This window comes from Heterocephalus glaber, unplaced genomic scaffold (genome assembly GCF_053883595.1).
Source record: "Heterocephalus glaber isolate CG9 unplaced genomic scaffold, H.glaber_assembly_v1.0 deba00001564, whole genome shotgun sequence".
Classification (NCBI taxonomy): Eukaryota; Metazoa; Chordata; class Mammalia; order Rodentia; family Bathyergidae; genus Heterocephalus; species Heterocephalus glaber.
In genome coordinates, this window is record NW_028258351.1 from 2418747 (window position 1) to 2446741 (window position 27995).

General features: G+C 49.5%; 2 protein-coding genes and 1 pseudogene across 31 annotated transcripts in view; 1 reads left to right on the forward strand and 2 right to left on the reverse strand.

Annotated features, from left to right (window-relative positions):
- LOC110346838 (uncharacterized) overlaps positions 1–27995 on the forward strand; it is a 56826-nt gene that overhangs the window by 6932 nt on the left and 21899 nt on the right. For 6 of the 15 annotated variants that reach the window (XR_015443258.1, XR_015443261.1, XR_015443259.1 and 3 more), the window contains exons 1-3: positions 12371–13970; positions 14099–15333; positions 17822–17969. Coding sequence is in view for 3 of the 15 variants with exons in the window: in XM_087191885.1 (XP_087048011.1) it covers positions 14099–14312; positions 17822–17908 (301 nt within the window). In the remaining 12 variants the exon portion in view is untranslated. Of the gene's footprint in view, positions 1–12370; positions 13971–14098; positions 15334–17821; positions 21494–27995 lie in introns of those variants that run through there. The other 9 variants (XR_015443254.1, XR_015443255.1, XR_015443256.1 and 6 more) reach the window with 5 other exon arrangements.
- Bcas3 (BCAS3 microtubule associated cell migration factor) overlaps positions 23–27995 on the reverse strand; it is a 583853-nt gene continuing 555880 nt past the window's right edge. For 4 of the 15 annotated variants that reach the window (XM_021248678.2, XM_087191873.1, XM_021248677.2 and 1 more), the window contains 4 exons: positions 21493–21660; positions 12308–12373; positions 3855–3987; positions 23–874 (listed from right to left, as the gene is read on the reverse strand). In XM_021248678.2, the coding sequence (XP_021104337.1) occupies positions 838–874; positions 3855–3987; positions 12308–12373; positions 21493–21660 (404 nt within the window). In that variant the 3' untranslated portion in view covers positions 23–837. Of the gene's footprint in view, positions 875–3854; positions 3988–4024; positions 4116–5013; positions 5287–12307; positions 12374–21492; positions 21661–27995 lie in introns of those variants that run through there. The other 11 variants (XM_087191877.1, XM_087191880.1, XM_087191878.1 and 8 more) reach the window with 6 other exon arrangements.
- Positions 21487–27995, reverse strand: part of LOC147823777 (target of rapamycin complex 2 subunit MAPKAP1 pseudogene) — an 83558-nt pseudogene continuing 77049 nt past the window's right edge. The window contains exon 2 of the transcript XR_015443253.1: positions 21487–21660. The product of XR_015443253.1 is annotated as a target of rapamycin complex 2 subunit MAPKAP1 pseudogene (transcript). The remainder of the gene's footprint in view (positions 21661–27995) is intronic.

Sequence of the window (27995 nt, forward strand, 5' to 3'; positions counted from 1 at the left end):
AGAGGACCTTGACCCCAGCAACTGAGGGATGGACACCAATTGCAGCGTGATTTATTGGACAAGACGTGCACTTTTCAACAGGGCCTCAGTGACCAGTTTCCTTCACTGAACAGTACAGGACCAGGGTAAGAGGGCTTAAAGATAAGAAAGACAAATTCTTCCCATGAGCCATTGGGGAAAGCAAGGAGGAAGGGGAAGGTTTCCCTGTCTTCCTCCCTCCTTCCCTGTTATTGTGGGCCTCAGTTCACCCCATGCTGGAGGGGGGCGGAGCAAGGGAAGCTGGGGGCAGTGTGTATCACAGCCTGGAGTGGGCTGGGGCTGAGACTATCCATTCAAGGCCAAAATGCCTGGCTGGACCATCCTCCCTGTCCCCACCAGGCTCCAAGATCTGGTGGTCACTGTTCCAGGCCCCCTGTGGGGACAGTTAGAAAGTACAAAAGCAAGTCCAATGCTGGACATCATGTGCAAACAGAGAAGGGGACTGAGCTGCTGCAGTCTCTCTTGGCCACAGCTGCCACTGACAGCAGCAGAGGTCAGGGTGTATCAAGGTCAGGGGCTTTGGAGAAGGGCCTCCTCTTGATCCAGGTAGGATGGGTGGCTGTTGTCACTAAGCTTGGGGAAGGTGGTTGATGAAAGAGGAGCAGAGACTGAGGGCAGGGTCGGAGGGGGGCTTCTCCTCCCTCCAGGGGGCATAGGCCAGCCAGTCGGAAGCAGGTAGCTGGCACCTACGGGAAGCCGGTGGGGAAGACGCTGAGGGGCTGGCTCTCGTTGGTGGGGAGCGGAGATCGGTAGCCATCAAAGTTTCTTGGTATGCTGCCGCTGGTGGAGCCTGAGCTATTACTCAGAGTCTCGATGCTTCCCTCTCGCTGAAGCTCTGCAAGACAGAAGGGAGGGCCAGGGCTGGTCAAAGCGGGGGTGGATTGTGGAGGCACACCCTGGGCCAGGCTGCTCGCTTTGAGACACTGTTCTGGGTCCATTTACATCCTTCTGCAGGAGGGCTCCCACCTGTTCCCCAGATTGGCCAGGTGGCAGCTCAGGTCACAGGGAGGCTCAGCTGGGGGACGGAGAGGTCCCCCTGGCTGGCAGACTTGAGTGTTAGGCCTTGGTCTTTCCCTCACTGCGAGGAGACCCTTGAGGCAGGAAGTACGGCCTTCTTGATGATCTGTCTGCAGACACAGATGTTCATGGGGTGCAGTGCCTGCATACCTAGCGTGTTCAGCCAAAATGTTCCCTAACTCCAGTGTCTGCTGACTTGAATCTGTAGGTGAGGCAGGTGGGGAGAAGCCAGGACAGGCGATGGACCACAGCTTCCATGTCTGACCAGTCCCTATGCCCCTCTCCTGCCCCGCCTGCCCCTGGGGCTTCTGCAGCTTAGCCACACAATTGGCATGCTGGTCAAGAGTTGGCTTATCCTTGGAATACTGGAAAGTATTGTGCTTTCTGTTTTGTGTGGTGCCTGCTCCATGGAGAGAGGGCCCCTACTTGCCTGAGTGCTGCCTTTCTCCCTTCCCCTTAGCTCCCAAGTCACCTGGAGCCCCTCAGAATGGACATGCTCAGACTCAACCCATAAGGCTGGCAGGAAGCACCTCTTTCCTTGCCTTCCCTGGGCTGTACATCCACACTGCCATTTGGAAATGGCAGCTGGGCCCATCTTATTCAGCTATGGGGTACCTTAAACTGCCTACCATCTCTTTACTCAAGGCAGGAATGGGGCAGGGGCTTGGGAAGAGGATTCTCTGCTTGCTGAATGCAAAGAGGAAAGAAGCCCTTCTTGGCTTTGTGAAGGTGACCAGGCCCCATTCCCTGTCAGCCCCTCATTATGGCTATGAGATGTGGATGCACATGTGCCTGGCAGTCTCCCCAAGCCAAGATGTGACCTGCAGTGTAGCCTTCCCCAGCATATTCCTGTGACTGTGGTGGGGCAGTTTGTGTGTGTGTGTGTGTGTGTGTGTGTGTGTGTGTGTGTTCCTGTCTTCCTCAAGAGTGTAGGACCTCAGAGCAGGCACTTGAAACAGCAAGGTGTGCCCAATGTAGCACTCATCTGGTCTGGCTTGAGGCTGATCTCCCGCCCACCATACACATGCAGCCTAGCTGGCTTTGGTTACAGAATGAGTGGGTCATGGTCTTCACTCCGGGGCTGGCCATCACCAGCCAGTCAGGAACAAACCACTGACCCTGTCACCCTGCAGGCCACCCCCAAAGCACTACGGCTGTCTAGCAGCTGTGCCGCACAATGGAGCGGGGAAAGGAGGAAGCCTGGGCCAGGTTTGAGGGGCCCTCGGGCTGTAACAGTCACATCTGGGGACGGGCCAGGCTGGAGGAACATGCCAGGACACCAGAGGCTCGAAGCAGATTGCGGCAGTGGGAAGAGGGGGACTGCACACAGGCTGAAGGCCTGGCTGTGGTCCCTGATCTCCAAGAGACTCTGGCTGCCCCGTGGGCATCAGTCCTGGGGAAATCAAGAGATGTCTAGGTATGCTCAGAAAACAAGGCAGGAGGCTGAGGCAAAGGGTCCTTCCTTCCTCCTCATTCTTCAATGTCACTCTCGTTTGGGGTACGGGCCATTGAGCTGTGAGACAGAGAAGATGGGAAAGCAGAGTAGACCCTGGCTGTTTAGTATGGAAGTTTCAGACTGTAAGACAGCGCCTCCATTCACTACTTTCCCCACAAGCAAGCCAAGGAGTTTGGGGGAGATCAGAGGCCCTTGCCTTCCTGCGCAGCCATCCTGGCACTAGGGGGCGCTGACAGCAGGGCGAGGAGGACAGGAGAGGACCACTGCAGTAGCAAGGAAAGCAGAGGGCTTTCTCAGGATCTGGGCACCAGGCATGAGCGAGAAAGACCCAGATGAAGGAGCAGGAAAGGCTACCAGTATGGGGAAGGGTGACGCCTTTCCAGAGCAGAGAGACAGCCCCAACAGTCTTGATGTGAAATGCAACACATCCACACTGCCAAAGAAGCTGAGGAAACCAGATCTGGAACCAAGCGTGGCACCCCACCGCCCCTTGGCATAGCTCTCCAGCAACACCCCCAGCAGCCTCAGTGACCCCAGCACTCGAGTCTGAGCGGAACACCCCATGTCAGTGCGGGGACGCTTGACAAGGGGGCTTACAGGGGGAATGTGCTATTCCTGAGGGCCAGCTCCATTCGGCCTGAGCTGCCTTGGTCGTGTTTCTTCTTCTCTTAGGCCTGGGTAAGATGGAGGCTGGAAGGCTTCTCTTTGCCTCCGGCTCCCAGGGTAACCAAGGCCCTGCTGACTCTGCCTGTTCACCTCCCGCTGCCACCTGGGCCTCCCGATCTCCAGTCCCCACCCTCCCCCCACCCCTCCCCCAGCAAGAACTGTCTTTCTCCAGCGCACACCTCATCTTGCTGTTCCTCTCCTTAAAGACTGTCAACAACTCCGCAGGTCCACAGATAAGGTCTGAACAACCCAGCACTGGCAAACAGCCTCCCACAGCCTGCCTCCCAGCCCGCTGCATTAGCACGCCCCCTTGTTCTGTCCCAGGAACCAGTCAGGAAACTGTGCAGATGGCGGTAGGTTCTCTGGGGCCCCAACGCCTGCCGATCTTGCATGGGTGTCCACGCCTCCACAAGCTCGTCCTCTTCCCTGGGAGAGCCTGCCCGGCCGCACCAAGCTCCATGTTAACTCAGCCAGGCCCTCAAAACTACCAGGTGTTCCTCCTCCTCCACACCTGGAGAGGCTCTGGGTTTTTTGGGGGGGTTCTGTGCCCAATCTCTGTATCCCCAGTGGCAATCAGAAGGCCTGGAAAATAGCTAGTGCTCCGAATTCGCTTCCGGAATGATGAATGACGATGTGGTAAGGGGCACAGAGTAATAAAAAAGAACCAGGAGCCTACTTTTCTCTGTGTCTTCTGTGAAGTCCCCTCCTCGCTTCTTCCCCCGGAAGAGGAAGAGTGAGAATGTGCGGAAGTAGCCGTGGAGGAGGGGTGCACGCAGGATTCCCCTCTGAGTCATCCCAGCCGCCCAGCCCTAGGAGCAAGCGGCAAATGGAAATGTGTGGCCTTACCTTCCTCCATCCCGAACGCATGCTTTGTTACTGTTGGGTTGCTCACGGACGCTGGGCTGTTGGCATTGTTTTTTTTTTCCTTTTTTTTTCCCTTTTGGAAAGAAAAGCATTGAGGAATCTTTTTGGAAAAGATATGGACAATGACTGAGAAGTACACTGATCTCTGCAAGCAGGTGGAGGGGGTGTAAGGAGGCATTGGGGTGTCACACGGGGAGGAGGGGACGCTTGCAGTGGGACTCTGCAGTCAAGGAAGACAGTGACATGCACATGTAAGGAGCTGGGGACTGACCAGTCTTGGGGAGCCCGGACACGGAACCGTTGAACCCCTTCAGTGTGGGACTGGGGGAGGAAAAGTCACACCCTGTGAGCACGAGAACAGCTTTGGAAGAGGGAGAGAGAGATGGGGCCTCTGGCCCATGCAGTGCGAATGGGGCCCCATGCAGGTAGGTTGCCGGGAGAGGAGACAGGTGACACAGTTTTCAGGGACACCTGGGACCTTCTGACTCAGTGGCCCGGCTCTGGCTGCCACCCTCCTCCCCACCACTCCCAAGCCCCCCAGCTCTGAGAAGCTGTCCTGTGGTGGAGGTGGACATGTGGGGAAGGCCCACCCGAAGCCTGCCGGAGTCTAGGAGAGAATGCTGGGGGCGCTGGCCCTAGAGAAGTCCCCAGAAACCTCCCCTTAGAGATCTGGAGATTCTGGCAGTGGAGAAAAGTTAGCGCTAAGGCAGCTTGTGCTCGAGGGCCACTGAGTGGGCCAGGGAATGAGGAACTGGAAGCCCAGGGAAGTGGCTGGACCCAGACATAAGAAAATCTAATTGTGACCTCACATTCTCCAGGACTTGGTGCTCTTGGGAGACAGAGAGCAAAGCCAAGGATGAAGAAGCAGCACTGGTCCTGGGTTGCACACCACCGAAGAGGGATGCGGTGGTGCTGGCACAGGCCGCAGGATTCCAACACCCCAGGCACCATAAGCCCGGCCCCAGTGCCCACCTCTGGCTATTCTGTGTCCACCTGCTCCCTGCTGCTTCTTAGTGAAAAATGCTCTGTGCCATACGCTGGGATGGGCAGGCCACAGGGACTAGGGGACCAGGAAAGGGGCAGTAGCCAAAAGGTAGGAGGCTTCCCTCTGTTCTTTTGAAATAAAGAGATGAGAAGGTTTGATCCTCATGTTGTTCCCACTCCATATAGAGTCTGTCGAACCTCAAAGGTCGTTGAGGGGCAGAGACAGGTGGCTGGCCTTGTTAGGGAGAAGTGACTGGTTCCTGCAGAGTGTATGGGGAGAGACAGGCAGGGGCTGTGTGAGGAGGACGGCCATGACCGACTGCTCACAGCAGAAGCCCCTGCCCCTCAGTGCACGGTGGCCAAGGCGTGAGCAGCAGAGGGCCGGCTCCTGGGGCCTGAGGAGCATAGTGCTGGGGATGCACAGATGAAGGCCCCTTTTCACACACCAGCCACTTTACAGAACAAACATGCTCTCTGGTTCCCCTGTTCCCTGGGGAGGAGGGTGAACCACCGAGCACACTGCGCCTGAGGGAGAACTGGGGCAGGCTGGGAACGCTCAAGTGAGTGGGTGACCCTGACAGAGGACCAGAAGTGAAGCCCTACCTGGGGCTGGGTGTTCTCTGGGTCTGGCCAGTCTGGGACCTTGAGGGGGGCTCTTTTGGCTCCTGGTAGAGAGCCCAAGTCTTGTGGAGACCCCATCTCAGGGACCAGATGAAGGCCTGTTTCCAGGGCCCAAGGGGTCAGTGAGGGCAGTGCTGCATGTGGGAAGAGGGTGCCTGGAGCACTGGCTCAGCCTCAGGGCAGCCCTGCCACTTCCGCCACCACCAAAGGAGCAGCACCTACTGCCGGGCCCCTCTGGTTTCCTCCAAGGCTCCAGCCAGCCTTGCTTTATACAGGAGCGGCAAGGTGCTGCTCATTAAAGGGATTAGCCCTGGCTTTTATTGGGCCCTGGCTACAGCCATACACTCCAGTCCTAAGCAAACCACCCAAGCAGCCCTGAGGGGGTGGGATTAGACCTGGTGGGGGAGAGAGTCCTCCTTTGCCCCATGGCTCTGCCCACTTCCAGGGAGGGGACTGTACTAGCCTCAGCCTGAGAAGGCAGGTGGGTATGGGCCTGTGCAGGTTGGAGGTGGCCTAGGGAAGCAGCTGAGAGCACAAGCTCTGGCAACTTGCTCTCTGGGAGTCTTTGGGCAAATTACTCAAATCTCTGTGCTTCGGGTCCCTGAATATGAGGATAACAATGTCTGTTTCATAGCCTGGTTGTAAGAATGAAATTAAATACTGCATGTAGAGCACATCACAAAGTGCTTAAAGCTTCCAGTCAGCAAATGCGAGTTACTATTATTGTTGCAATTGAATTAGTCATTGTGATTATCCACAGGACTTCTGGGTCCCCCTCTAGCCTTCCCCCAGCAGGTGTCTCGCCATCCAGGCCCCTGCCAGCTCCACCTCCACTGGAGCCTGGGATTCTTTTTTTTAATCAAGAAATGGCCCAGGGAGGTAGATGGGAGATGCGTGTTTACAGCTTTTCATTTCCCTCCTTGCCTCTTTGCTAACACCCTCTTCCAAGATGGAAAATAAATTTCTAGCCCTGTTGACGTGCATTGATTTTTCCCTCCCGCATCTACCTCCCAGTTCTCCCCCATTAGCAAGGCCTGTGGTTAAGACCCTTGCCTGGGGTGGGTTTGATGGCAGCCCAGGGAAGGGGATGGCCACACAGCACAGCCAGCCACATGGCTGGCCTTGCCCAGTGCCTGGGTCAGAGGAGGTTTGCAAGAAACAGAACAGCTTCAGTTCCCTTCTGCTTGAGGGTTCTTGGGTGAGGAGTCAGGTGCTGTGTGTGGGGGAGGGTCCTCTTATTAAAGGTGGGAACCTTCAGTATTTTCCCTTAATGGGCTCTGCAATGAAGAAACCAGGGGACCACAGGACTGTCACAAGTGCAGCAAACTGGTTCAAATGGAGTCTGTCCCAAGCAAGCAATTTTGTCAGCAAGAGGCCTGCAAACAGGGCCAGGGACCAGCTATGCAAAATGGCATTTGAGAGAGGCTAGTGGGTGAGGAAGCTTGAAGGTGTCTCATGGGGCTAAGGAGGGCTGGCAGCTTCCTGAGGCTGGAAGCTAGAGAGCTGGCCCAGATGCCAACTAGGAGGTGGCCTTGGCAGACTTGGCTAGGGGCTACTTGTCTTACAAGTAGGCTGAGAGCCGCTACTCTTCTAGTGTGGCTGGTGAGGCGGGACCCATTCAGCGAGACCTACATGGAGTTGGCTGAGATTGCCTTTAAAACCTGATGGCGGCACTGTCGAGACCACACTTTGGGCAGGAGCCAACCTCAGCCCCCAGGGCGCTTTTTAGGAGGTTAAGAGTGCCGCTGTTACAGAAGGCAGCCTGTAGGAATGCCTTGCTTCTCCCCACACTCGGCATACCCATCTCGGGCCGCCTGGCTCCCCTACACCTTCCCTGCCGCCCCTCTCTGGCACCTTTAGGCTGCACAGCTCACACAGGTGCCAAGAGACCAGGGGGCCTCCTTGTCCATCCTAGTGGGGTCTTGGAGGCTGGGGGCTGAAGCCAGTGGAGACAGGTATCACCCTTTTTCTCTAGCAGGGCCTCCTGTCCCTTTGCCAGGCATGCTTGAGGAAGGGGGAGTGGGGAGAAGCTTCTGGAAGCTGAGAGGCCCAGGATGAAAAGGTTCTTCCTTTTCAGATCATAGGAATCCTGGTTTGGGCAGCTGGAACCAGGCCACAGATGAGAAGCAAGGCTATCTCTGGGCTCTTCTTATCTCTGGGGCTTAACACCTATGCCTGAGTCCAGACCCCTGGCTGGCTGACGCCACAGACTTCTGGTGTCTTACCACATAGACCGCCTGGGCTCCAGAGCCCTCTTGCCTGGGGGCAGCAAGTAGCTCCTTCCTGGCCAGTCTCTTTCAACTCAAAGGGCTCCCACACAAATTTTTTTTCCTCCTTGCCGAGGTTTTGTTTCTGACTCTCTCAAGTACAGAAACCAGAATATCATGACCGAAGGAGGCCAAGCTCCCGTGGCCCATCCTGCCTCCACTCTCAGCTGCCAACAGTGAGGGTAAATCTCGGTACTCTTGATTTAGGAAGCCTGGAACTGCTTTCCTTGGCCTAAGAGTCTCAGCAGGGTTTGGGGGAGACCTGAGGCCTAGGAGAAGTCAGATGCTCCCAGGCATTCGAGGCTCCCTGGAAGGTAAAAGTGATTACCAATACCTGGAAAGATGATGGACAAGCAGAAAGCCTCTTGGTGCCTTCACTTCCAGCCCGAGGAATGGGGCAAGAGGCACCTTCCTCTCATCCCCTCTACCCTCTGGCAGCCAAAAAGGAAAGGTTTCCAGGCCTCTGGGAGTCCAGTTCCTGACAGCAGGCCAGTGTGGCATTAACACCACGAGGTAGGCTAGATCTCTGAATCCTTGGTGGGCCCAGTAGGGACAGAGGAATGATGCCAAGAGAAGTGCATGTTAGAATACAGGGAGAGGGAGAAGGCTGAGGAATGAGGAGGACACAGGAGGGGGCTTCTCTCAGAGTCCTGCCCCCCATTCACCAGGCCTGTCCTTATGGCCTCCACCCCTACAATTCTGTGTGTGTGTGTATGTGATGTACTGGGGGCAGGGCTCCCAGCATGGCCTGGATTCTCCTTCACAATCTGAACACCAGTGACAGCGAGTGGGGTCTGAGCCTGAGGAGGCACTGGTCCGGGTGGGGACTGGAGCCTTTTGCCAGGTGCCCCCAACAACAGCTGCACCAAAGCCAGACAGGGAAAGACTTGAACCAAAGGGCTGCTATACTTCACTTCCAAGAAACCCTGTCAGCCTCAAAGAAGAGGGCAGCAGGATTACCCACCCAGACCACCCTGACTGGCAGCCCATGCCCAGTGACCCCCTCATGCCCACCACACTAGTATAACTAAATGCGGACCAAGGCAGAGCATCCTGTCAAGCATACTTGACGTGGGAGCAGAAAGGCTGAGCTCACTGGCTCACACTTCCTGGTCTGAGGTATTTGGTGACTAGGCCTCAGTTCTGCCCTGGACTGAGCCAAGAGGGGGAGGAGGAAGAGGAAGATAATGCTGTGGACCCAGCTGTCACAGACGTGCTGAAGGATCTGGGCAAGTCACTTTGCTTCTCCTCTGTTTTTCAGGAGGGGAAGGTGTTTTCTAGAGACTTCACTGGGCGTGTGCAGCTCTCATGAGGAAAGGACAGGAAGGGGCCCTAACCAGCCCAACACTGGCCAGAGACCACTAGAAGAATCGGTGTCCGTAGCAGGCTGAGGCCCCAGGGGCAATACGCATTGTAGGGGTGGGGTGGGGCCTGAAGTGCCCTTTCTAGCTCCAGGTCCTTGGCACAACACTGGGGGCAGAGCCTCAGCAGATCCATTTACAGTCCACTCAGAGCGAAGAGGCAAGCGGACATGACTTGGGGTCAGAGGAGGCCTGAGCGCTATGGCAGGCTGGAGGAGTCTCAGGAACTGGCATGTGTGCCCATTTGGCATGGCTCTGCGGAGGAGACTGGTCTTGGAAACGCTCCCTGGGAACCAGGTGCCTGGCAGCTGGCCTGGACCCACCCATTTCCTGAAGCCCAGCCTTGAGGCTTGGAAGCCCCTGCCCCAGCTCGCAGGCAGGGGACTTCCCAAGCTGGCCTCCAGCCTTATGAGATAACACAGGACCCGCAGACGACAGGACAGACGCTGCACTTTGAACGCTGCTGGCCGGCAGGGCCAGAGCCACATCTGGTTCTCATTCAGATGTCCAAATGTAATTAAATTCTCTGCGACGCAGCGGAAGAGTTTGGTAAGATGTGGCTTTCCCCCTGCTCCATCAAGGTTAAGAAATCAGTCCCTCATTCCACCAGCAGATTCACTCTTCCCTGCCACTGGCCTGTCCTAGTCTGTGAGGTCCATGCCTATGCTCTTACCTGTTCTCTAGAGCTTCTGAGGCTGGGCCAGTGTGGGAGATGGAGCTTCCCACCCCCTCCCACCTACCCACCCGAGGCCATGCGAGCCGGTAAACTGGGGGTTGGGTGGCCAAGGGACTTTGTGTCCCCACTTCTCCTCCCCAGCATTGATGGGGCAGCCGCTGTGCCCAGGCTCACCTCAGACTCGTGTCACACTAGGAAGCACTTAAGAGTTGATTCTAGAGGAGTTGGGACAAGAAGCCCTCACTGAGGGCCAGGGATTTAGCTCAGTGGTTCTGCCGCCTGCCTAGAAATTGCAAGGTCCTGAGTACGATCCCCAGGACCAAAAGGAAAAAAAACCAAGGAGCCTTCACTGCCCTGGCACCACAGCCAGTGAGGTGAGGTGATTTCCCCACACTTCTTACCTCCCACTTGTGGCCCCAGGGTGGATGGGGCTGCCTGTAAATTCCCTCCTCCGCCCATGCAGGACTCAGTCTGACAGACAAGGGCAAGAGTGGCATCTGAGCCTCGCAAGGACTCCCTCAGACTCCTCGGAATCTCACAGGACTGCTCATCATTTCTGCCCTGCAAGGGCTCTGAACAGGTTAAGGGACAGCAGGATCCAGGACCCCACCTGCTTAACGGGAGGGACACTGGCTAACTACAGGCTTCCGGGCCTCTCCTCCTGGGCCTCCTGCTCTGGACTTCCCTGTAGTCAAGCAGAACATTCCAGAGATGGCTGCTTTTTCCAGCTTCCCTTCCCACCTGAGTATCTTCAGTTTATGGTTTCTTTTTACTTAGGGATTTATGACTTTCATGGTAATGGGTTCCATTCTATTTCCTCTATGTCTATTTTCCTAATCATTGTGGTACAGACTTTATGAGAGTTTCTTAATAAGTGGGGGTATTTTTCCTTTTGAAATAAACTGTCCTGTGAGTTAATGACTTAATGTGGGTGTAGATGCTACCCAGAGACAAATGGGGGCTGGGGAGGGGCTGACCAGGGTGGGGGTAGGGCAGAGTATTCTAGATTATATAAAGTCGCGCTGAGGTCCCTGTAAGACCCTTGGGCAGCTCCTGTGTTAGAGTCCCACTGCTCACAAACATCCCAACCAGAGAACGAGAGCCACATACCAGTGACTATGACATTTGTGTGCCAAAGAATGCTTGCCGGTATGCACATGCGCACGCGCGCACACACACACACACACACACACTCACACATACAAGAGTTGGTATGAGCCAACCAATCACAATATCATTGACCTGGCTCTAAATAAGAATTTTTTTTGCATTTGTTTCCAAATGAAAACTTGAGTTTAGTAATGGATTTAATTTCTGGGAGGCATTTAGTGTTAGGGCCATGTATCTGGTCACGTTTACATCAATAAGGTTTTAAGGAAATTAAATGAGTTCTTGGTCCAGTTGTCTTGAGCATGTATAGCAAAAGGAACAGTGTTGGGGCGAGATCTCTATTACCCCTTGAGGGTGCCCACTTGTGCTTTCGAGCCCTGTGCTGTGGTGGGGACAGGATGGCGATGCCACTGAACAGCTGTGGTGCCACTGTCCACATGAGACAGAGGGGCTGCTGCTGGCTGTGCCTTTGTGCTTGTGCACAGACTGGCTGCTGGTGCCGGGCCGCTATTCATTATTCAATTCAGCTAGTTCAGACGAGCCTTTCCATTTGCTCCTCCAGGAGGAATAACAAATCTAGAAATGCAATTCCACTTTGGTGTATTAAGATATTGATTTGCCTGTCGAGGAGAAGTGCATTTGTTCTGTCAGCCCTCCCGTGGGGAGGAAGGGGTTAACCAAATGTTTATCACAAGGCTGGCTTCAGAGTTGAAAGTAATGTGATCAGTAATGAATTTTGTGTTACATTAGGTTGTATAAATGGACAGACAAGCGCAGACAACAAGTGGCCAGGAGTCGGGGCTAATCTAATGATGTAAAAATAGAGACAGCACCAATTATACTAGGGGCCAGCTCCAGGCTCCTGCAGGGACTGCAAATGAATAGGTACAAATCAAATTACTCACTAATAGACGCACTACAAGAGGGGCAGTCAATGGTAAATGCATTAGAGCCTAGTGACCTCTCTGCTCTGCACAGCAGAGTCCGAAAATTTGACTTCCATCTTCAGAGTGGGGGGCAGGGAGTGGCGTCCTCAAAGAAACTCTTGTTGGGTGAAGGATGGCAACTATTCCCCATCCCAAACCAGTGCCTGGCAGAAGGGACCTCCTGTCTGAGCTGACCTCTTGCTCCTACTCCAGTGGCCCCTGCAGCTCAAGCACCAGGGGCTAGGAGGGTACCCACTTGAGGGTCAAAAAGAACGGTGGGACCAAGCCTTCTGTGTAGGCAAAAACAAGAGATTACATACCCAAACACTTCACAGCCATGTGTCTCTCAGGGGTGATGGGTTCTACTGCTACTTCAAGGGCTGTGTCTGTATTGAAAATAAAACATTTCTTTAAGGAGAATCACACAATGGACCTTAATGTGTGCAGCAAGAACTGAGATCGAGCTGAGTAGCTGTCCAAATCTGGTTTGACTCCTGAGTGCTTTGCAGGGGGTGACTCTAGTCTGTTCCAAGGCACACCTCAGCCAGGCTCTACAGACTTCTCGCTAGCCTACCCGAGTGTCAGTCTCCCCGCTCCTACTCCTTCCAGTCATTGACTGAGTTCCTATATTCCTGTCTGCCACATGGGGCTATGGCAGGGAAGGATGTGGCAGGCAAGCCAGTCTCTTGGGGGGCCCCTCAGCATTTCTTCCTCCTCTTAGAGTCAAGACTACGTGGCAGTGAGGCCGGGCTACTTAGAGAAGGATCATGAAGACGTGCTCAAATGCACGATCTGTGTGCTCACAGGCAGCTCTGGGTGGCTTAGGGATGAATAAAGCATGAAACCAAAGAAGCTCCCAAGCCTTCCAAGGACCAGCCTTGGTGGGGACTGGGGGGCTTGGCTCACACTCTCCTAACCCACCCTAAGGGGTCACACACATCAAAGTGGAGATGTGCATTGGCCCTGGCCAACTGGGGCTTGGAGATGATGAGAAGATGCCCGTAAATGAGCATGGGGGTGGGGACAGAGAATGGAAAAAGCCGTCCTGAACAAATGAAGCAACTGGATGGCGAGTCTCCCCGAACCCAATTAAGTGCAGAGAGGGGTGGAACTGCAAGCTATCGTGCTACAGGAAAACATGTTGGGGGAAACTGGGTAGGTCTGGTGCTGAGGGATTCTGCCAGCAAACTTAAAGACATCTTAGGCAGTGGGCCTGCAGGTCCCTGGGGTAGGGGTGGGACAGATGAGGGCTGGGCCCGAAGAAATCTCCTAAGATTCTTCCAACCTCCTAACAGAGGTTGGGCAGCTGTTTCTGGTGTGGGCACTTCCAAATGTCTCCACTGTTCAATGCAGTCAGGTTGGCATGGCTTGGCTTTCTTGTTCTCTTCGGTAACTAAGATGCAAGGTTCCGGTTCCTAACTAGTCAGAGAGTCATTTCCAACTTTCCCTTTCTGTGTGTGTGCATGTCCCCTCTTCCTGCAGCCATCACATCTAGAGGGGTCTGCACACCTCCCTCTGGCTTCTGAGAAGGTGGGGCACAAGGGAAAGGTGGGTATTTAACCACCCGTGACTATGCCCTATGTTGGTCAGATCTCTCACCTCGAAGAAGGGCCAGTGATTAAAGGTGAATTCCCTGGCAGACGAGGAGGCACTGAGAACAATCCTCCCTCTGGTTAACCATTCACCTGTGCTAAAGCTTCCAGAGGAGGGGCCTGGCTCTCGGGTCCCACAGCCCTCCCCCACCCTCTGCCCAAGCCTGTACATTTCCCACTGTCACTCTTACTCCCATTTTGGGGCAACATCTGGAAAGGGACTCTGAAGGGCCACCAGGGAAGTCACACTGGCACTTCATGTCGACAAGATCGGGGCAGCTGGGCTACAGAGTTTCAAGTAGCCTTTAGGCAACTGGAGCTTCTCAGGACTAAACTCCTATTGGAGCTCTGCCTGTGTATGGGTCTTCCAGAGGGGAGAAGCAGAGAGGAGGTGAGGTGAAAGAGAAAGCAATCTATCTAGAATCCGATCCGAAACCACCTGGCCCCAAACTAACAAACATGTCTTTTAAGCATAACAATGATTCCCGTTGCTTTGACTGGCTTTCATTTACTTTTCAGGGGCCACGTGGTCATTCAACAAACGGTCCCAGTGGCAAGCTGGGGATAGAAGCTCGAGAGGAAGAGACCCACGGTTCTGGAACCACGGCTTGCCCGTTCTTCTCCAGCTGGTGAGGGATGTAGCAGAAGCCTATGGACAGCCTGGCTGCTGCCACCAGGCAGAGTGCACGGGGCCACTGAGGGAGTCATTGGGAGAAGAAGCCCAAGGCATTCTGTAAGTGCTGCAGGAGAAAAAAATCCTGCCTACATTCCCTGGATGATGGTGGTGATGGCAGAAAAACCTGGTCTTGAGGGGACAGTGGCCATTTTAGGAGCAGCAGGCAAATAGAGAAGCCCAGAGTCTCGCAAGAAAGTCAGACCAGGCCAGAAGCTTTGTGTGCCTGGAGCCTGGAGAAAGTGAGAGTCGAGTCAGGATCACCCTCTTCCTCTCCAGAGGGGGAAGCCAGAGAGGTGAGATTCAAGGCTGGGTCTCTCAAGCTTCCATAGCAGGCATCATGGAGAAGAGATTCTCTGTAACCTTCCTCAGCTCTGGGTGCCTGGAGTGAACACCATTTCAAAGCAGAAAGGTGTGGCAAGTGGAAGAAGATGCCACAGACAGATCAAAGTGGCTTGGTTGTTGTGCACAGCAGGTTTTGTGACCCACGGAGCTACTCGCCACGCTGGCCCCAGGGAGGCAGCAGGTTCAGCCCAAGAGCCCACTGGCCTTGCTTAGATGGGAGCAGGGTGGCTGCCTCAGCACCAGAGAGGGGCCCACCTTCCACTTAAAAACCTTAGTGTTGGGAAAGGGACTTCAGAGACTCAGACAGCGCCTTGCTGGCTGCCTGTGACATGGCCTTGCAGGGAAACACATCTCTGGGGTGCGAGTGGATGGGGCAAAGCTCTGTCTGAGCTGGAGATTTTTCATCTGTGGGATGGGAAAACTGTAATGACTGCTACAGCCTCAGAAATGTCTGCAAAGTCCAGGGTGGGCAAGGAGCTTTCTGGTGCACACCGATGATCTGATCATCTGCTTTGAACTCGGCGGGGCTGACCAGTGAGTAGAGGCGGCTGAAAGATCAGAGAATGGGCGCACCACCCTGGAGGTGCCTGCAGTTCCCGCCACCTGATTGGGTGGCACCTTGTGATGGGAAGCGGCTAATACAGCACCTACTAGAGATGCCCAAAAATGTTCCCAGCGCTCAGCAGTGGGACAAGCAGGAGCCCCAAGGCCCCTGAAGTTGCTACTAATCCTAGAGGTAGGGCAGGGTGTCCAACACGCTGAGTGACCTGGTTTAGGGTACACATCTGATCAACTCCAGCTGCAAAAGCTCCCATTTATTGAAGGTTTAGTCTCTATAGTCCTGAAATGAAGGATATTAGTAATGTAGAGCTTTAAGATCATCTTTTACAAAGCATAGCCAATCAACAGGTACTCGCTAATTAACTTACTAAACCTTCTATCATGATTCAAAAACTGTGCATAAAGCTCAAGATATGCTTTTCGTGTTAAAAAGGAAAACATGCACAGTCCTTTCCATAAATAAAAGTAGATCCTAACAGAAGTCTTTGGAAGAGCTTTAGTTGAAAATAATTGTAATGCCTTTTTGGCTTGGTAATTAACATACAGACAGGAAAACTCAAAGGATTTAGCAGAATAAGCTAGAGCATTTGCTTTTAAACTACAGATCATAATTCATCAAAGTATTATAAAATCAATTTAGTGGCTCATGACTACATTTTAAAAAAATGAAATAAAATAGAAAGTATTAGAATGCTTTGCCTGTAATATTGTGCTGTGAAGGTCTGAATATCTGGGTGAACTGAATTAGGAAGTAAAATATATTTATGACAGAAGAGGCAAAGGGTGAGCCTACAGTGTGCTGGCCAAGAAGAAGCGCTTCTGGTCTAGGGCAGGGACTGGTAAGGACAGGGTGGGCAGAAAAAGACAGAGTCTTGAAAGCCTGTCAGCTTTACAATTGAACAGGACTGTGAAGGAGAAAGGCACCCTAAGCCCAGGACTGGGGAGCAACAATTACTGGAAGGCCAGTCCCCCTTGGCCTGGACAGCTGACTTCATGAACTTTGGGAGTCAAAAGCAGCAGCCTGCAACAGAGATGTGTCCAGAATACTTGAACCGGGTGACTGGGACCTGTGCGTGAAGCCTGGGCTTTTGATATGACACGTGGGAGAAGGCAGAAAAGAGATAAGGTTTAATGAGTGACGGAAACAGTTAAAGTTTAGAGACAATGTACTTAATGTGTACCCAGGTGTTTATTTGAAAACTTTTTTTTTGGTACTAAGTTATATCTTTACCTAGACAGAAAGCAACTGGAATGTCAATGTTTCATTTATTTTTTAAAAATCTTTTTCTAGAAGAAGCAATATTGAAAGGAATGTCTGCTGAGCAGGGATTAGTCAAGTTATTTTGAGGGGGATGGTGGGGACAGGAAGGGGTTCTGGGAGACAGCATTCCAGGCAAAAGGAAAAGTGCACACAGAGGCCTGGTGGGCAGAGAGAGGGTGCATGTGCTCAGAGCCCCTGGGGTTCAGCTGGGCTGGGGCCGGCAGAGAACGGCGGGAGATGGGTCAGGGGAGAGGGCAGAGGCTGTTCCTGAAGGGCTTTCTACACACAGAGATGGGTGAACTAGAAGAAGGAAAAGGTCAGAGGAGCTCACTTTCCGGAAACGTGGACTTATTGGTAGATAACTGGACAAATGTTTCTGGAGATCAGGAGAGGAGCCAACATGAAAATTATTTAGAAACCTTCAGTTCAGGCATAGTAACTGGAGCCATGGAGGCAGAGGCTGCCATATACTGAGGGCGATGAGAAGGGGCTGAGATAGGACCTTGAGAAATCCACTTAAGGATGACACAGAAGGGAAACCCAGGAAAGGGACTGAAAAGTAGCCAGAGGCAGAAGAAAACCAGGAGCTTGTGGTAAAGCAGGCGCCACAGGGAGAGCACTTCCAGACACAGGGAGGGGCTGACAGGGCCAGTGTGGAGGTGACCCAATGTCCAGTAATGACCCTGGAGAGACAGCTGTGGCCGGCCAAGCTGGGACTGCAGGGACTGCTCCTTCTCTGCTGTGGGAGACCAGGGGACAGTTGACGCAGGGACGTTTAGGATCTGAGTGGCCGGAAGCTGAGAGATTTCTCGAATGATGCCTACCATTTCTCTCTGAGAGCAGATGAGATGGTGGGGTATGTGACTTGAGAACAGGGAAGCTTGAAATACTATTTATGTGGAAGAAAGTGATTGACCTCGAGATGAGGGACCGAGCACAGGAATATACTAAAAGAGCAAAATAGGAAAAATGTATCAAAAATGAGACATGCAGGGCCGGGGATTTAGCTCAGTGGTTTCGCCGCCTGCTGCGCAAGCACAAGGACCCGAGTTCGATCCCCGGTACCAAAAACAAAACAAAACAAACAAACAAAAAAATGAGATATGCACTCTTGATGGACCAGAGATCTGGGGAATCCCTCCAAGAATGGAAATTCAGTAGCCCCAAAGCCAGAGCAACAAGCAGGGGCTGCAGCAGCACTTCCAGCCCCGGGCGGAGCTTAGCACACACAGTTGCCAGCATCTGCCATGGGCTGGACTCTGTCCTAGGCTCCGTTTCTCTGCAAAGATGGTGGAAACTGAGAAAAGGAGGGGGGCGCTAGGAAACAGAGAACACAGCTCAGTGGCAGGTGACCACCTATTTGCAGAAGTACTAATCTGCACAATTTGTGATTTTTTTTCAGCAACCCAGGGGTACAAGCAGAGCTGGACCAACCTCAAACTGGAGTTTTACTGAAGGAGACAATGGAAGGGTACCAGGGGCAAAGAGTGTAAGGACTCGAACAAGAAAGCAACTCAGCCAGTTATATTAGAGCTGGACTTGCAAAATATGTATGTGAGCTCATCAGACTCCTTGCTCAGCAGCTATCACAGGGAACTGAACTAATACCTGCTTAGTTAACCATGTTTTAAAACAGACCTTCTCAAGTTTTACTATGCACAGGGCAAGGTGGGGGGCTTGTTAAAATGCAGAGGCTGGGCAGAGGGTGTGGCTCAGTGGAGCAGTGCTTGCCTAGTATGTCCAGGGTCCTGAGTTCAGTCCTCAGCACTGAAGGAAACCCCCCCCCCCAAATTCTGATGTTAATAGAGTAGGGCTGGATGGGGCCTGAGACCCTGCATTTTTCTCTTCTCTCTCTCTCCCTCTCTCTTTCTCTCCCTCTCCCCACTTTGCTATGGTAGGGATTTAACCCAGGATTTCACACATGCCAAGCACATGGTCTACCACTGAGCTACACCCCCGATCAATTCTGTATTTCTAATCAGCACTTGAGTAATGATGTTGCTGGTCTGCAGACCGCTGTCTTCTAAAAAGTGAATTTATTTTTAATTAACAAAAATGTGTGTATTCATTGTGTACAACATGATGTTTTAAAGTATGCATACATTGTGGAATGGCTAAATTGAACTGATTAACACATGCATTACCTCATACTTACCTCTTCTTTTGCGGTGAGGACACTTACAATCCACTGGCTTAGCCATTTTCAAGAATACGGTACATGTTACTAAGTACTGTCACGTTGCTACAGCATAGAATTCGAATTTATTCATCTTATCTAACCAACATCCTTTGCCCTCCCTCCCCTCTGAATAGTAGGGGTTTTTTGGTACTGGGGATCGAACTCAGGATCTTGTGCTTGGCAAGTAGGTGTGACGCCACTGAGCTAAATCCCTGGTCCTGAATAGTAGGTTTTTAAAGATTTTGCTTTTTACTTCTGAGGCGAGCTCATTTGTCCTCCAGTACAGGTTAGCAGTGAGGCACTGGCAGGCTGACTGCTACCTTTTCCGGAACTCAGCTCGCTGTCTGACGTGTTGGTAGCGTGAAAGTAGCAATAATAGGAGTTTTCATACTCCAGAAGTCCACAAATCAGGGCTTTCCATCTTCCCTTGGGGGGGGCTGCTTATTAAATGTTTAGTGACAGAGTACTTGCTCGCCCTATGTAACAGTGAGAGTGAGCCGGGTATACGATGGGCTTCAGTGGCACGGCTCGTGAGGCAAGTTTCGGGTCAGCCTCACTCATGCTTAGGTAAACTGAGAGCAGCCTGGTTGCTTTCTCGTGTGACATGCCTGCTGGAAGGGAGTGGCAGCTGACTTATCTCTGTGCATCAGAGCACCCAACAGAGGCAAACACTCAGTGTCACTCTGTTTGTCCTGTGAGCCACAAGAGGGGCAGGGTTGTGGGAAGAAAGATGGGAACAGAGGGTGAGATGGGCGAAGGGTGACTTGCTGGAAATTTTCCCCCATACGGCCCTGTACTTCCCTGGCTATGATTCTCACCAACAGAGAAGGAAACTGGTTAACTTCCATAATACCTACTTTATTCACTGGCCTTTAAAAATGGAGGCAGATTTAAAAAATCATTTAATACGATTTAAGAACCCCTTTTGGTGACAGTTTGAGGAAGAAAATGAAATCTCTGCTGAAAAAAGGGGAGTCTCCTATTTTCTGACCTGTGGGTCATGCAGTTTTAATTTCCTCTTTCTTTTTTTAAAAAATTCTTTTTAATTTCACAAACTTCCTTAAGGCCAACAAAGACTCTCCTGAGTCTCTCAGCTGTCTGGCAGATGAATCACTGCCAGTTTTGCTCAGGTTACTACTGTCCATGCCAGGCCGGAGCTCCACAACTCCGCTGAATGCACCTTCAAAACTGCCTGCCGGACACCACTGAGGTGACCTGGGGGCATCTGAGAAGGTGGCTGCAGAGGAAGCTGATCCAGAGCCTCTCTGGCCCTTGGAAGAGGGAGGCTCCTGGGAGTGAGTCCAGCAACACCAGACTCTGATTCTTACGAGCTGCAGCTGGCTGGGGCCCGCAATGTGCAGGGGAAGGCTAATGCTACTGGCAAGGTTCGGAAAGGGAGAAGCTTCTGTCCCTTAAGTCAGCCCCTCAGGAGACTGGCTCACAGCCCGGAAGTGACCCAGCTGCTCCTCGATTCTGCATCCAGGTTGGAGGGGAATGGCTTGAAGATGTATTATCCTTGAAGATGTATTATCAGTGGGGGGATAGGGCAGGTGAGGTCCTGCTGTGTCTGTGCATGTGTGCGCACAGCGGTGTGACACATAAGCTTGTTGTCACTTCTGACACCCACATCTTTCTTTCCAGGAAGAAGGGGGCTCAGAGGGGGCCAGTTCTCAGTGATGTCTGTCTCCTAGGGCCTGATAAGGTGCTGCTCCATCTCTAGACAAACTCTTCTCTTCCTGCCTTGTATCCATCTATTCCATTCTGTTCATTTGCCAGTGACACACAGACATTCAGGGCAAGCCAAGAAGCCAACCAACTATCAGTAGCACTGGCCTGGGGCTGGGGAAGAACAGAGGGAAAGCTGAGTATCAGGCCCAAACATCTAAAGACCTGGAGGATCCACAGCCCAGTGAGATGATGTCAGGTACTTTAAGCCCGAATCCAAGTGCTCTGACTCTAAATCTTGCTGGTCCTGGTTAGGATCTGCTCCACAGTTTTAAGTTTCTCCTTCCTGGGCTCTTCTTTCCAGGCAGGCATGCGGGGATGCAGCAATTCATAACAAAGAATAATAGTCTCAAAAGGAATCAGGCAAGCAGGAGCGGAAAGGCTCTTAGGCAGGGACTGCTCAACACGATAAAAAGTCCCCACTGACCTCAGAGAGCTGGGACAAGGCTTGTTGGGGCAGGCAGACATGCAGACTGGAGTAGTTATCTTGAGCACAGATGGAGAGTGCAGAAATGTTTTGGAGAAATGAGAGGCAGCCTGTATTATAGTCATGTGGAGATGGAAGGATTCTGGTCTCTTCTGAGTGTAGGGTGTGTGTGTGTTTGTTTGTGTGTGCATGAGCACGCTTGGTACAGGGCTCACTCCTAATCATGTAAGGATGTCTTCCGATCACCTAAGCACGCAGGAAGCCACTTGAGACCCCATATGCTGGACTCTCTCAGGGCAGGACTCTGGAGCAAAACGCAGTGTATAAAAAAGGCTGGGGCTGAGCCAGCCCTGGCTGCTTCAAGCCTGCTCCCTCCGGGGCTGGCGGGTCCACTGACACCTGTCCATTTATACAGTCTTGAGCAAGACTGAAGAAGGTGCGCTGCCTTAGTACTCGGTGCCCAGCACTGCTGAGGAACTTGGGCCTGCGTTTCCCTGGAGGTGTCCTTGGGAGAGACACAATACAATTGCATTTCTCATTGCATTTTTTGTATGCATTGTTCCAAGTGGGAGGGTACGGTTCCCCTGGGACTTCCAATACCACAAAGCTTCTAAAATGGACCGCAATCAGAATACTAAGAAACAGATGCTAAACACACACACACCCTCAGCCTGCCAAGGATGCTGTAAACCAGCAGGTACCATCATAACCAAGTCAGCCTAGACGTCCAATGACATTTTACCTGTTCCTGATCCCACGACGTCCCGGCTTGGTGACTCAGCCATGGCATCAGCCAGCCGCTCCCGGAGGCCCTCCTCTGTGTGCTCCATGGAGGACATGTGCCGAAGCCCGAAGCCCTCAGGCCAGCTCCCACACACCTCCAGCAAGGTCACGCTCCGGTCAAAGGTACCTGTGGCACACAGGGACAGCTGGCATTGAGTCCAGGCCTATAGAGGGCAGGCTGTTCTTTGTCTGCCCACCACCCATGCTCCTCCATGCACAGGGCGCCAGGAAACAGGAGTGTGCAGGCCTCCAGAATGGCCTCTATGTCACCGAGCTGAGTGGATTTAAAGCTGTGTCTGAGGACTGATAGGGCTCCTCTAGTCTTCAGGGTCTCCTGCAAGAACTGGGATGAGGGAAGGGGACCCAAGCCCTTCTACTTTTTCCTACTTGATACTATGGGCCTCCACCTAAAATTTTATTTGAAGAAGGTGTTGCATTCCTTAAAATTTAAAAACACAACTTGTAAACCATTGTATCCTATAACCTATACTTAATTTCCTCACTTTATACTTGACATTCTAAGAGGATATGGTCCAAGAATAAACTCAGGTTTGTGGCAGACTTAGAGCAAGAACTCAGACTTGCTGAGGCCTTCATCTAGAACTCGTTCTACCCCACTGCAGAGCGTCTCCTGGCTGCCCAGGGACATGGGCACCACTTCAGGGACTCCAGTAATGTGGTTGGGTGATAGCATCTCCAGCAAGGACCCTTCCTTAATCCAAAGCTGCACCCCAATTCCAAAGAGTACATGGTGTTCTGCTAAATGCCAAGATTAGATTTTACATGTAAGATCACTTCAAAGCCCCGAATTTAAATTATTTACTTTATTCTACAGCAAGTCTTCTGTGAAAGCTTATTTCATCCACTCACCCTTGGAAGGAGATTATAGTTATGCTCTGTTGCTTTAAGCACATACCATTTCCCCAGTGATTAGGTAACTGAATCCACTACATTTATTGGGCTTGGTTCCTGCCAGCACCAGGAAGATGAGGAAAAAATGCAAATGCCAATGTTTCCCAAAGTTAAAAGTACACGAGACACACACTCTTTATCAGGCCTTGCTTCTCCTCTTTGATCAGCCGTCAGAAACTATCTTCCCTCAGCGGGCAGGACTGCAGAGTGTCAGTGCACACTCTCCGCCACTGACAGGTGGTAATAGAGAGGGTGCGAGCCCCAGTCCCGGCGGGCGGCCCTGCCTCTTGATAATGGCCAAAGCGTTGTGGTGATAACCGTTAGTAAACACGCAGACAGCCAGTGGCTCCATACATCAGCAAAGTGGGCCAGATAATCCTAAACTCTCCTGACCAGACAAAGGCCCTTGGCCAGCCCGCTGGGATTTATATGTGTGGCAAGGGTCGCTACTGGCTCCTGAATTTCATCAGGCAAGTCTGGCTTTGATTTATCTCTTACCTAATTGTAGGGTAGATTCCTGGCCCTGGCAGATGGGCAGCATCCACACGTGCAGCTCCCTAAGAAGGAGCCCACGTTGGGTGTGCATGTTTGGGGACATGCTTGTCAGGGAGGGCTCCAGCACAGGGAGCTGCCCTATTCCCCCTTCTCTCTCCACTGAGTAGGGTTGGGATGTGGGTCTGGGAGTGAGTCACTGGGAACTGGGGTGGGGTGCTGAGTGTTAGCTGATCGGGCTGGGGTTGAGCTAGAAAATGTAAAGCCCAGAGCCAACACTCAACCAACATTAGCGAAAGCTGCTGGAGGCTTGGCTCCTTGAGGTCACAGACTAAGCACAGAACCTAGGCTTTTTGGTTATGTGCCTACTTATAAGCAAGTCCCTCTAACTCCTTTTTCTTTCTTTCTTTCTTTCTTTCTTTCTTTCTTTCTTTGATATAATGTATTTTAATCATTGCTTCTTTTGCAAAGAAAATCTAAAAACAATAATAGCTTTTTAAATACAAGGAGATTTCTTGCTTACATAATAGTGGTTTTTTCCCCATTAAGTTTACTGGTACATTTTAGGTATAAAATACAGTTACATTCATCATTGGGATCTTGTACCATTACATGAGCATCTTGGTTCTTATTTTTTCCCCCTTCCCCTGCCCTCCCTTCCCTATTTGCAAAGACTTTGTTTTCATCTTTTTCCTTTTCTCATATTTTTTCTTTTTCCTTCTTTCCCCTACCCCTCCCACTTCCCCTGCTCCTTTAGACCTTTTTTTCCTATTACACAATATCAATTATACATTTTTAAATTAAAATATCAAGATCTAGGAGACATTACCACAGATTTTACAGAATTTAAAAGGATATAGAAAGCACATTACAAAAATCTTTTTTTTTTTTTTGGTACCGGGGATCAAACTTGGGTCCTTGTGCTTGCACAGCAGGCGGCAAAACCACTGAGCTAAATCCCCAGCCCCTACAAAAATCTTTTTTGAAATAAATTTGATAACTTCTAAGAAGTACCTTGGAAGACAAGTTATTGAAACTCTGGAGGAAATATAAAATTTGAATAGCACCTATTAAAGGAAGTATATTCCTAGCTTGAAAACCTACCCATATGACAAAAACAGGCTCACATACATTTTAACTGATAAATTATATCAAACATTTAAAGCAGAAAAAAGAAGGAACACTTCTCCCCCCATTTTAGGAACACAACATTGTGCTAATACTAAAACTGGATAAAGATAATAGAAGAAAAACATATGAACAGAGATAAAAATTTGCTTAACAAAACCAACTATTAGAAGTCAGATCTGGCAGTATGTAGAAAGTGGTTTTGTTATAGGGATGGCAGTGTTGGTTCAGCATTGGAAGATCCACCCCCAAAAGTCATCATTTTAACAGAGGAAAGGAAAAAGCCATATGATCCTGTCACTAGTTGGAGAAAAAGTATTGGACTAAATTCTACAGCTGTTCATGGTAAAAGCTATCAGGAGACTAGAAGTAGAACAGAACCTTCTCAACAGATCAAAGAGGTGTACTCCATACTTCCAGCAAAAATGCTTTATATGAATGGAGAAGATACGATACTTTCTCCCTAAGGTGGGGAACAAGGGCAGATATGCGTACTCTTTATCTGTCCATTAAACTTTGAAGCATAGGCCCAAACCACAATAGTCTGGTGATAAAAAGAAACAATTAGCAGAGGATTGGCAAGGTAGAAGTATATATTTATATGCAGATGAAATGATTATCTACAGAGAAAATACTAAGAAATCTCTAGGAGCCCCTAGAACTTGTATTTGAATTTTAGCAGGATTAGAAAACACAAGGTACATATAAAAATTCAGGTCTATGTATACTTGCTATAAATGAAGAATGAATATTGAAATTTAAAAGTTATGTAGGATTACAAAGGACCTAGAAAAGTAAGACGAAAAAGAAAAAAAAGTGTTTGAAGACATTTAGTACCTAATTTTAAGACTTCCTCTAAAGCTACAGTAATCAAGGCAGTGTTGGTGTAAGGAAAGACATATAGATCATTGGAATAAAACAGAGACTCTAGAAATAGAACCACACATATATGGGCCACTGAGTTTTGAAAGATTATTTAACATTAACATTTTATAGAACATAAACTCAACTTAAGAGCAGAGGAAAAGATAGTGTTTTCAGCAAATGGCACTAGAACACCTGGTATCCGTATAGAAAAAATTAACCTCAACCATTTATTTCCATACATAAAAATAACTTGAAAGGATCTATGAACCTACACATGAAAGACTAAAACTATAAAACTTTAAGAAGAAATTATAAGGGAAAATGTTTATGAATTTAGGGTAGGCAAGAATTTCCTAGGATATAAAAAACATGATGTATAAAAGAAAAAATTGATAAATGAGATTTCATCAAAATTTAGAACTTTAAAAGATATTGTTAAGAAAATGAAAAGCAGCCCTTAAACAGACCATATTTATACTGCATATAACCTATGACCAGAATATATAAAGAATTCTTACAGCTCATTAATAGACAACCCAATTAAAAAGTAGACACAAGAAGATGATAAATAGCCAGTATAGCACAAGGAAAGGTGTGCAACTCTAGAATCAGAAAAATATTAATCAGTACAATAACAAGACTGAATTATACACTCATTAGGGAGATGAAGTTAAAAGTTTTAAAAGAAAAAATGTCAGCTTAGGTGTGAACCAGTTAGAACTTTCTAATACTGCTAATGTGAATGTAAAATGATAAAACCATTTTGGAAAACAATACAGAAATTTCTTGTATTACTGTTAAGAACCAACAGCCCTGTTCTGAAGTTTTTACTTGAGAGGAATGAAAACACATGTTCACAATAGATTTGTACATACAAGTTGAGTGTCCCTTATCTGAAATTCTTGGGACCAGAGTGTTTCAGATTTTTGTTTGAAGTCCACTTGATCTTCAAAGAGGATCACTACTCCTGCTTTTTTTTTCGGGTTCCTGTCACATGGAATATTGTTTTCCACCCTTTAACTTTCAGACTATGAGTTTCTTTTTGAATTAAATGTATTTCTTATATGCAGCATATTGTTGGATCTTGCTTCTTGACCCATTCTGCCAGTCTTTTGCTTGTGATTGGTGAATTGAGACCACTAACATTGATGGTTATAACTGATATATATTGACTTATCATTGTCATGACTTTTTCTTTTTGTTGGGTTCTCCCCCTTTGCATTTAATTTCTTGTCACACCTGATGGATTCATTCTTCTGGGCTTCCTGGGGTTGTGATCCTCATTGTCTTTTCCTAGGATATTGTCTAAAATTTTTTGGAGTGCTGGTTTGGTATTCATGAAGTTCCTAAAGTGTTCTTTGTCATGAAAGTATCTTATTTCTCCAACAATTCTGAAAGATAATTTTCACAGTTCATCAATCTGGGTTGGAGGCTGTTTCCTTTTAGGGCTTGAAATACATCACTCCAAGCTCTTCTTGCCTTGAGGGTTTGCATTGAGAAGTCTGCTGTGATTCTGATGGGCTTTCATTTGTATGATTTGTTTCTTTTTTCTAGTTGCTTGCAGAACTTTGTTCTTCTGTTGGGTTTCTGGAATCTTAACAATTATATGCCTATGTGTAGATTTTTTTTGATCAAGGCTAGTTGGAGTTCTATATGCCTCACTTATCTGTATTTCAAGTTCTTTTCCCCTGCTTGGGATGTTTTCTGCCATTACTTCTGTGGACAGTTTTTTTATGTCATCTGCACTCTCTCCTGTTTCTTCATTGACTCTGATCAATCTTATGTTATTCTTCTTTGCATTGTCTAGCAGCTGCTGGATTGATTCCTTGTGGTCCCTTAAAATTTTAAAGCAATTTTTCTTTTCCTGGTCACTAATTGCAATCTTATCTTTTATATCTGAAATTCTGTCCTCACATTGGCTCATTCTGCTGCATAGACTTTCAATGGAGTTTTTAATCTCCTGGAAATCTGTTTGCATCTGTTTTATGGATTCCATTTGTTTCCTATGTTGGGATTCCATTGTGTTTCTGAGCTCCTCTCTAGATTTATTAGGGCTGGGGATTTAGCTCAGTGGTTCTTGTGCCTGCCGCGCAAGTGCAAGGTCCCGAGTTTGATCCCTGGTACCAAAAAAAAGAAAACAGCTATCTCTAGATTTATTAATCATGTCTTGCACTATGAGCACAATCTGTGCTATTATCTGAGAAATTATTTCTCATTTCACTTTTTCCAGATCCTTTTTTGTTGCCAGTTCAGGGAGTCCAGGTGGTTGAGTATCAGAGTGTCCCATCTCATTTCCCTTTGAGTTTGCTGTAGGTGATCTGGAAGTCTGGTTTTGAGACTTGTTTACGTGTCTTCTCATTTTGATGGGGGGGGGTGCTGCTGGTGCCTGCGCGGCTCACCTCCTGTGTGCTGGTGGGGGTGCTTACATAATAGTTAAGCCTTTTTAAAAATTTATATATTAATTGGTACATTTTAGGTATACAATACATTTACATTTATCACTGGGTGCTTGTACCTGAACATGATGTATCTTAGTTCTTATTTTTTCCATTACCTATGCGCCCTTCACCCCCACCACCCTTCCTTATTTACACAGACTTTGTTTCCATTTTTTTTTTCCTTTCTCATAATTTTTCCTTTCCCTTCTTCCCTTTCCCCTTTAGTTAAGTATTTTTTTGCTAAAGAAGCATCTAACAATGTAAGACTCATTTAAGTTTACAGAGGTTCCATTTTCATTTACCATATTGCAACTTCTAAGAAAAATCTATATATCACTATTGCTGAAGACAAATGAGTAATAGTCATGCAGCATACATTTGTACACATCTTTCTGCACAAAACACTATTTCTCCCATGAAAGGAAAGGGTGTGAGGTTTCACCCACAGACTGCATCCAACTTAAAGTCCAGGATATTTCCTGGAACCCAGTTCTTTCCATTAAGACCGGACATGGCTTCCCAAGGCCTTGTGGTCTATAAGTGAAAATACAAGTGTCTGTACCATCTAAGTTACTGTGATGGAGCTCCCATTCAAAGATACAAATGTCTACATGACACTAAAAAT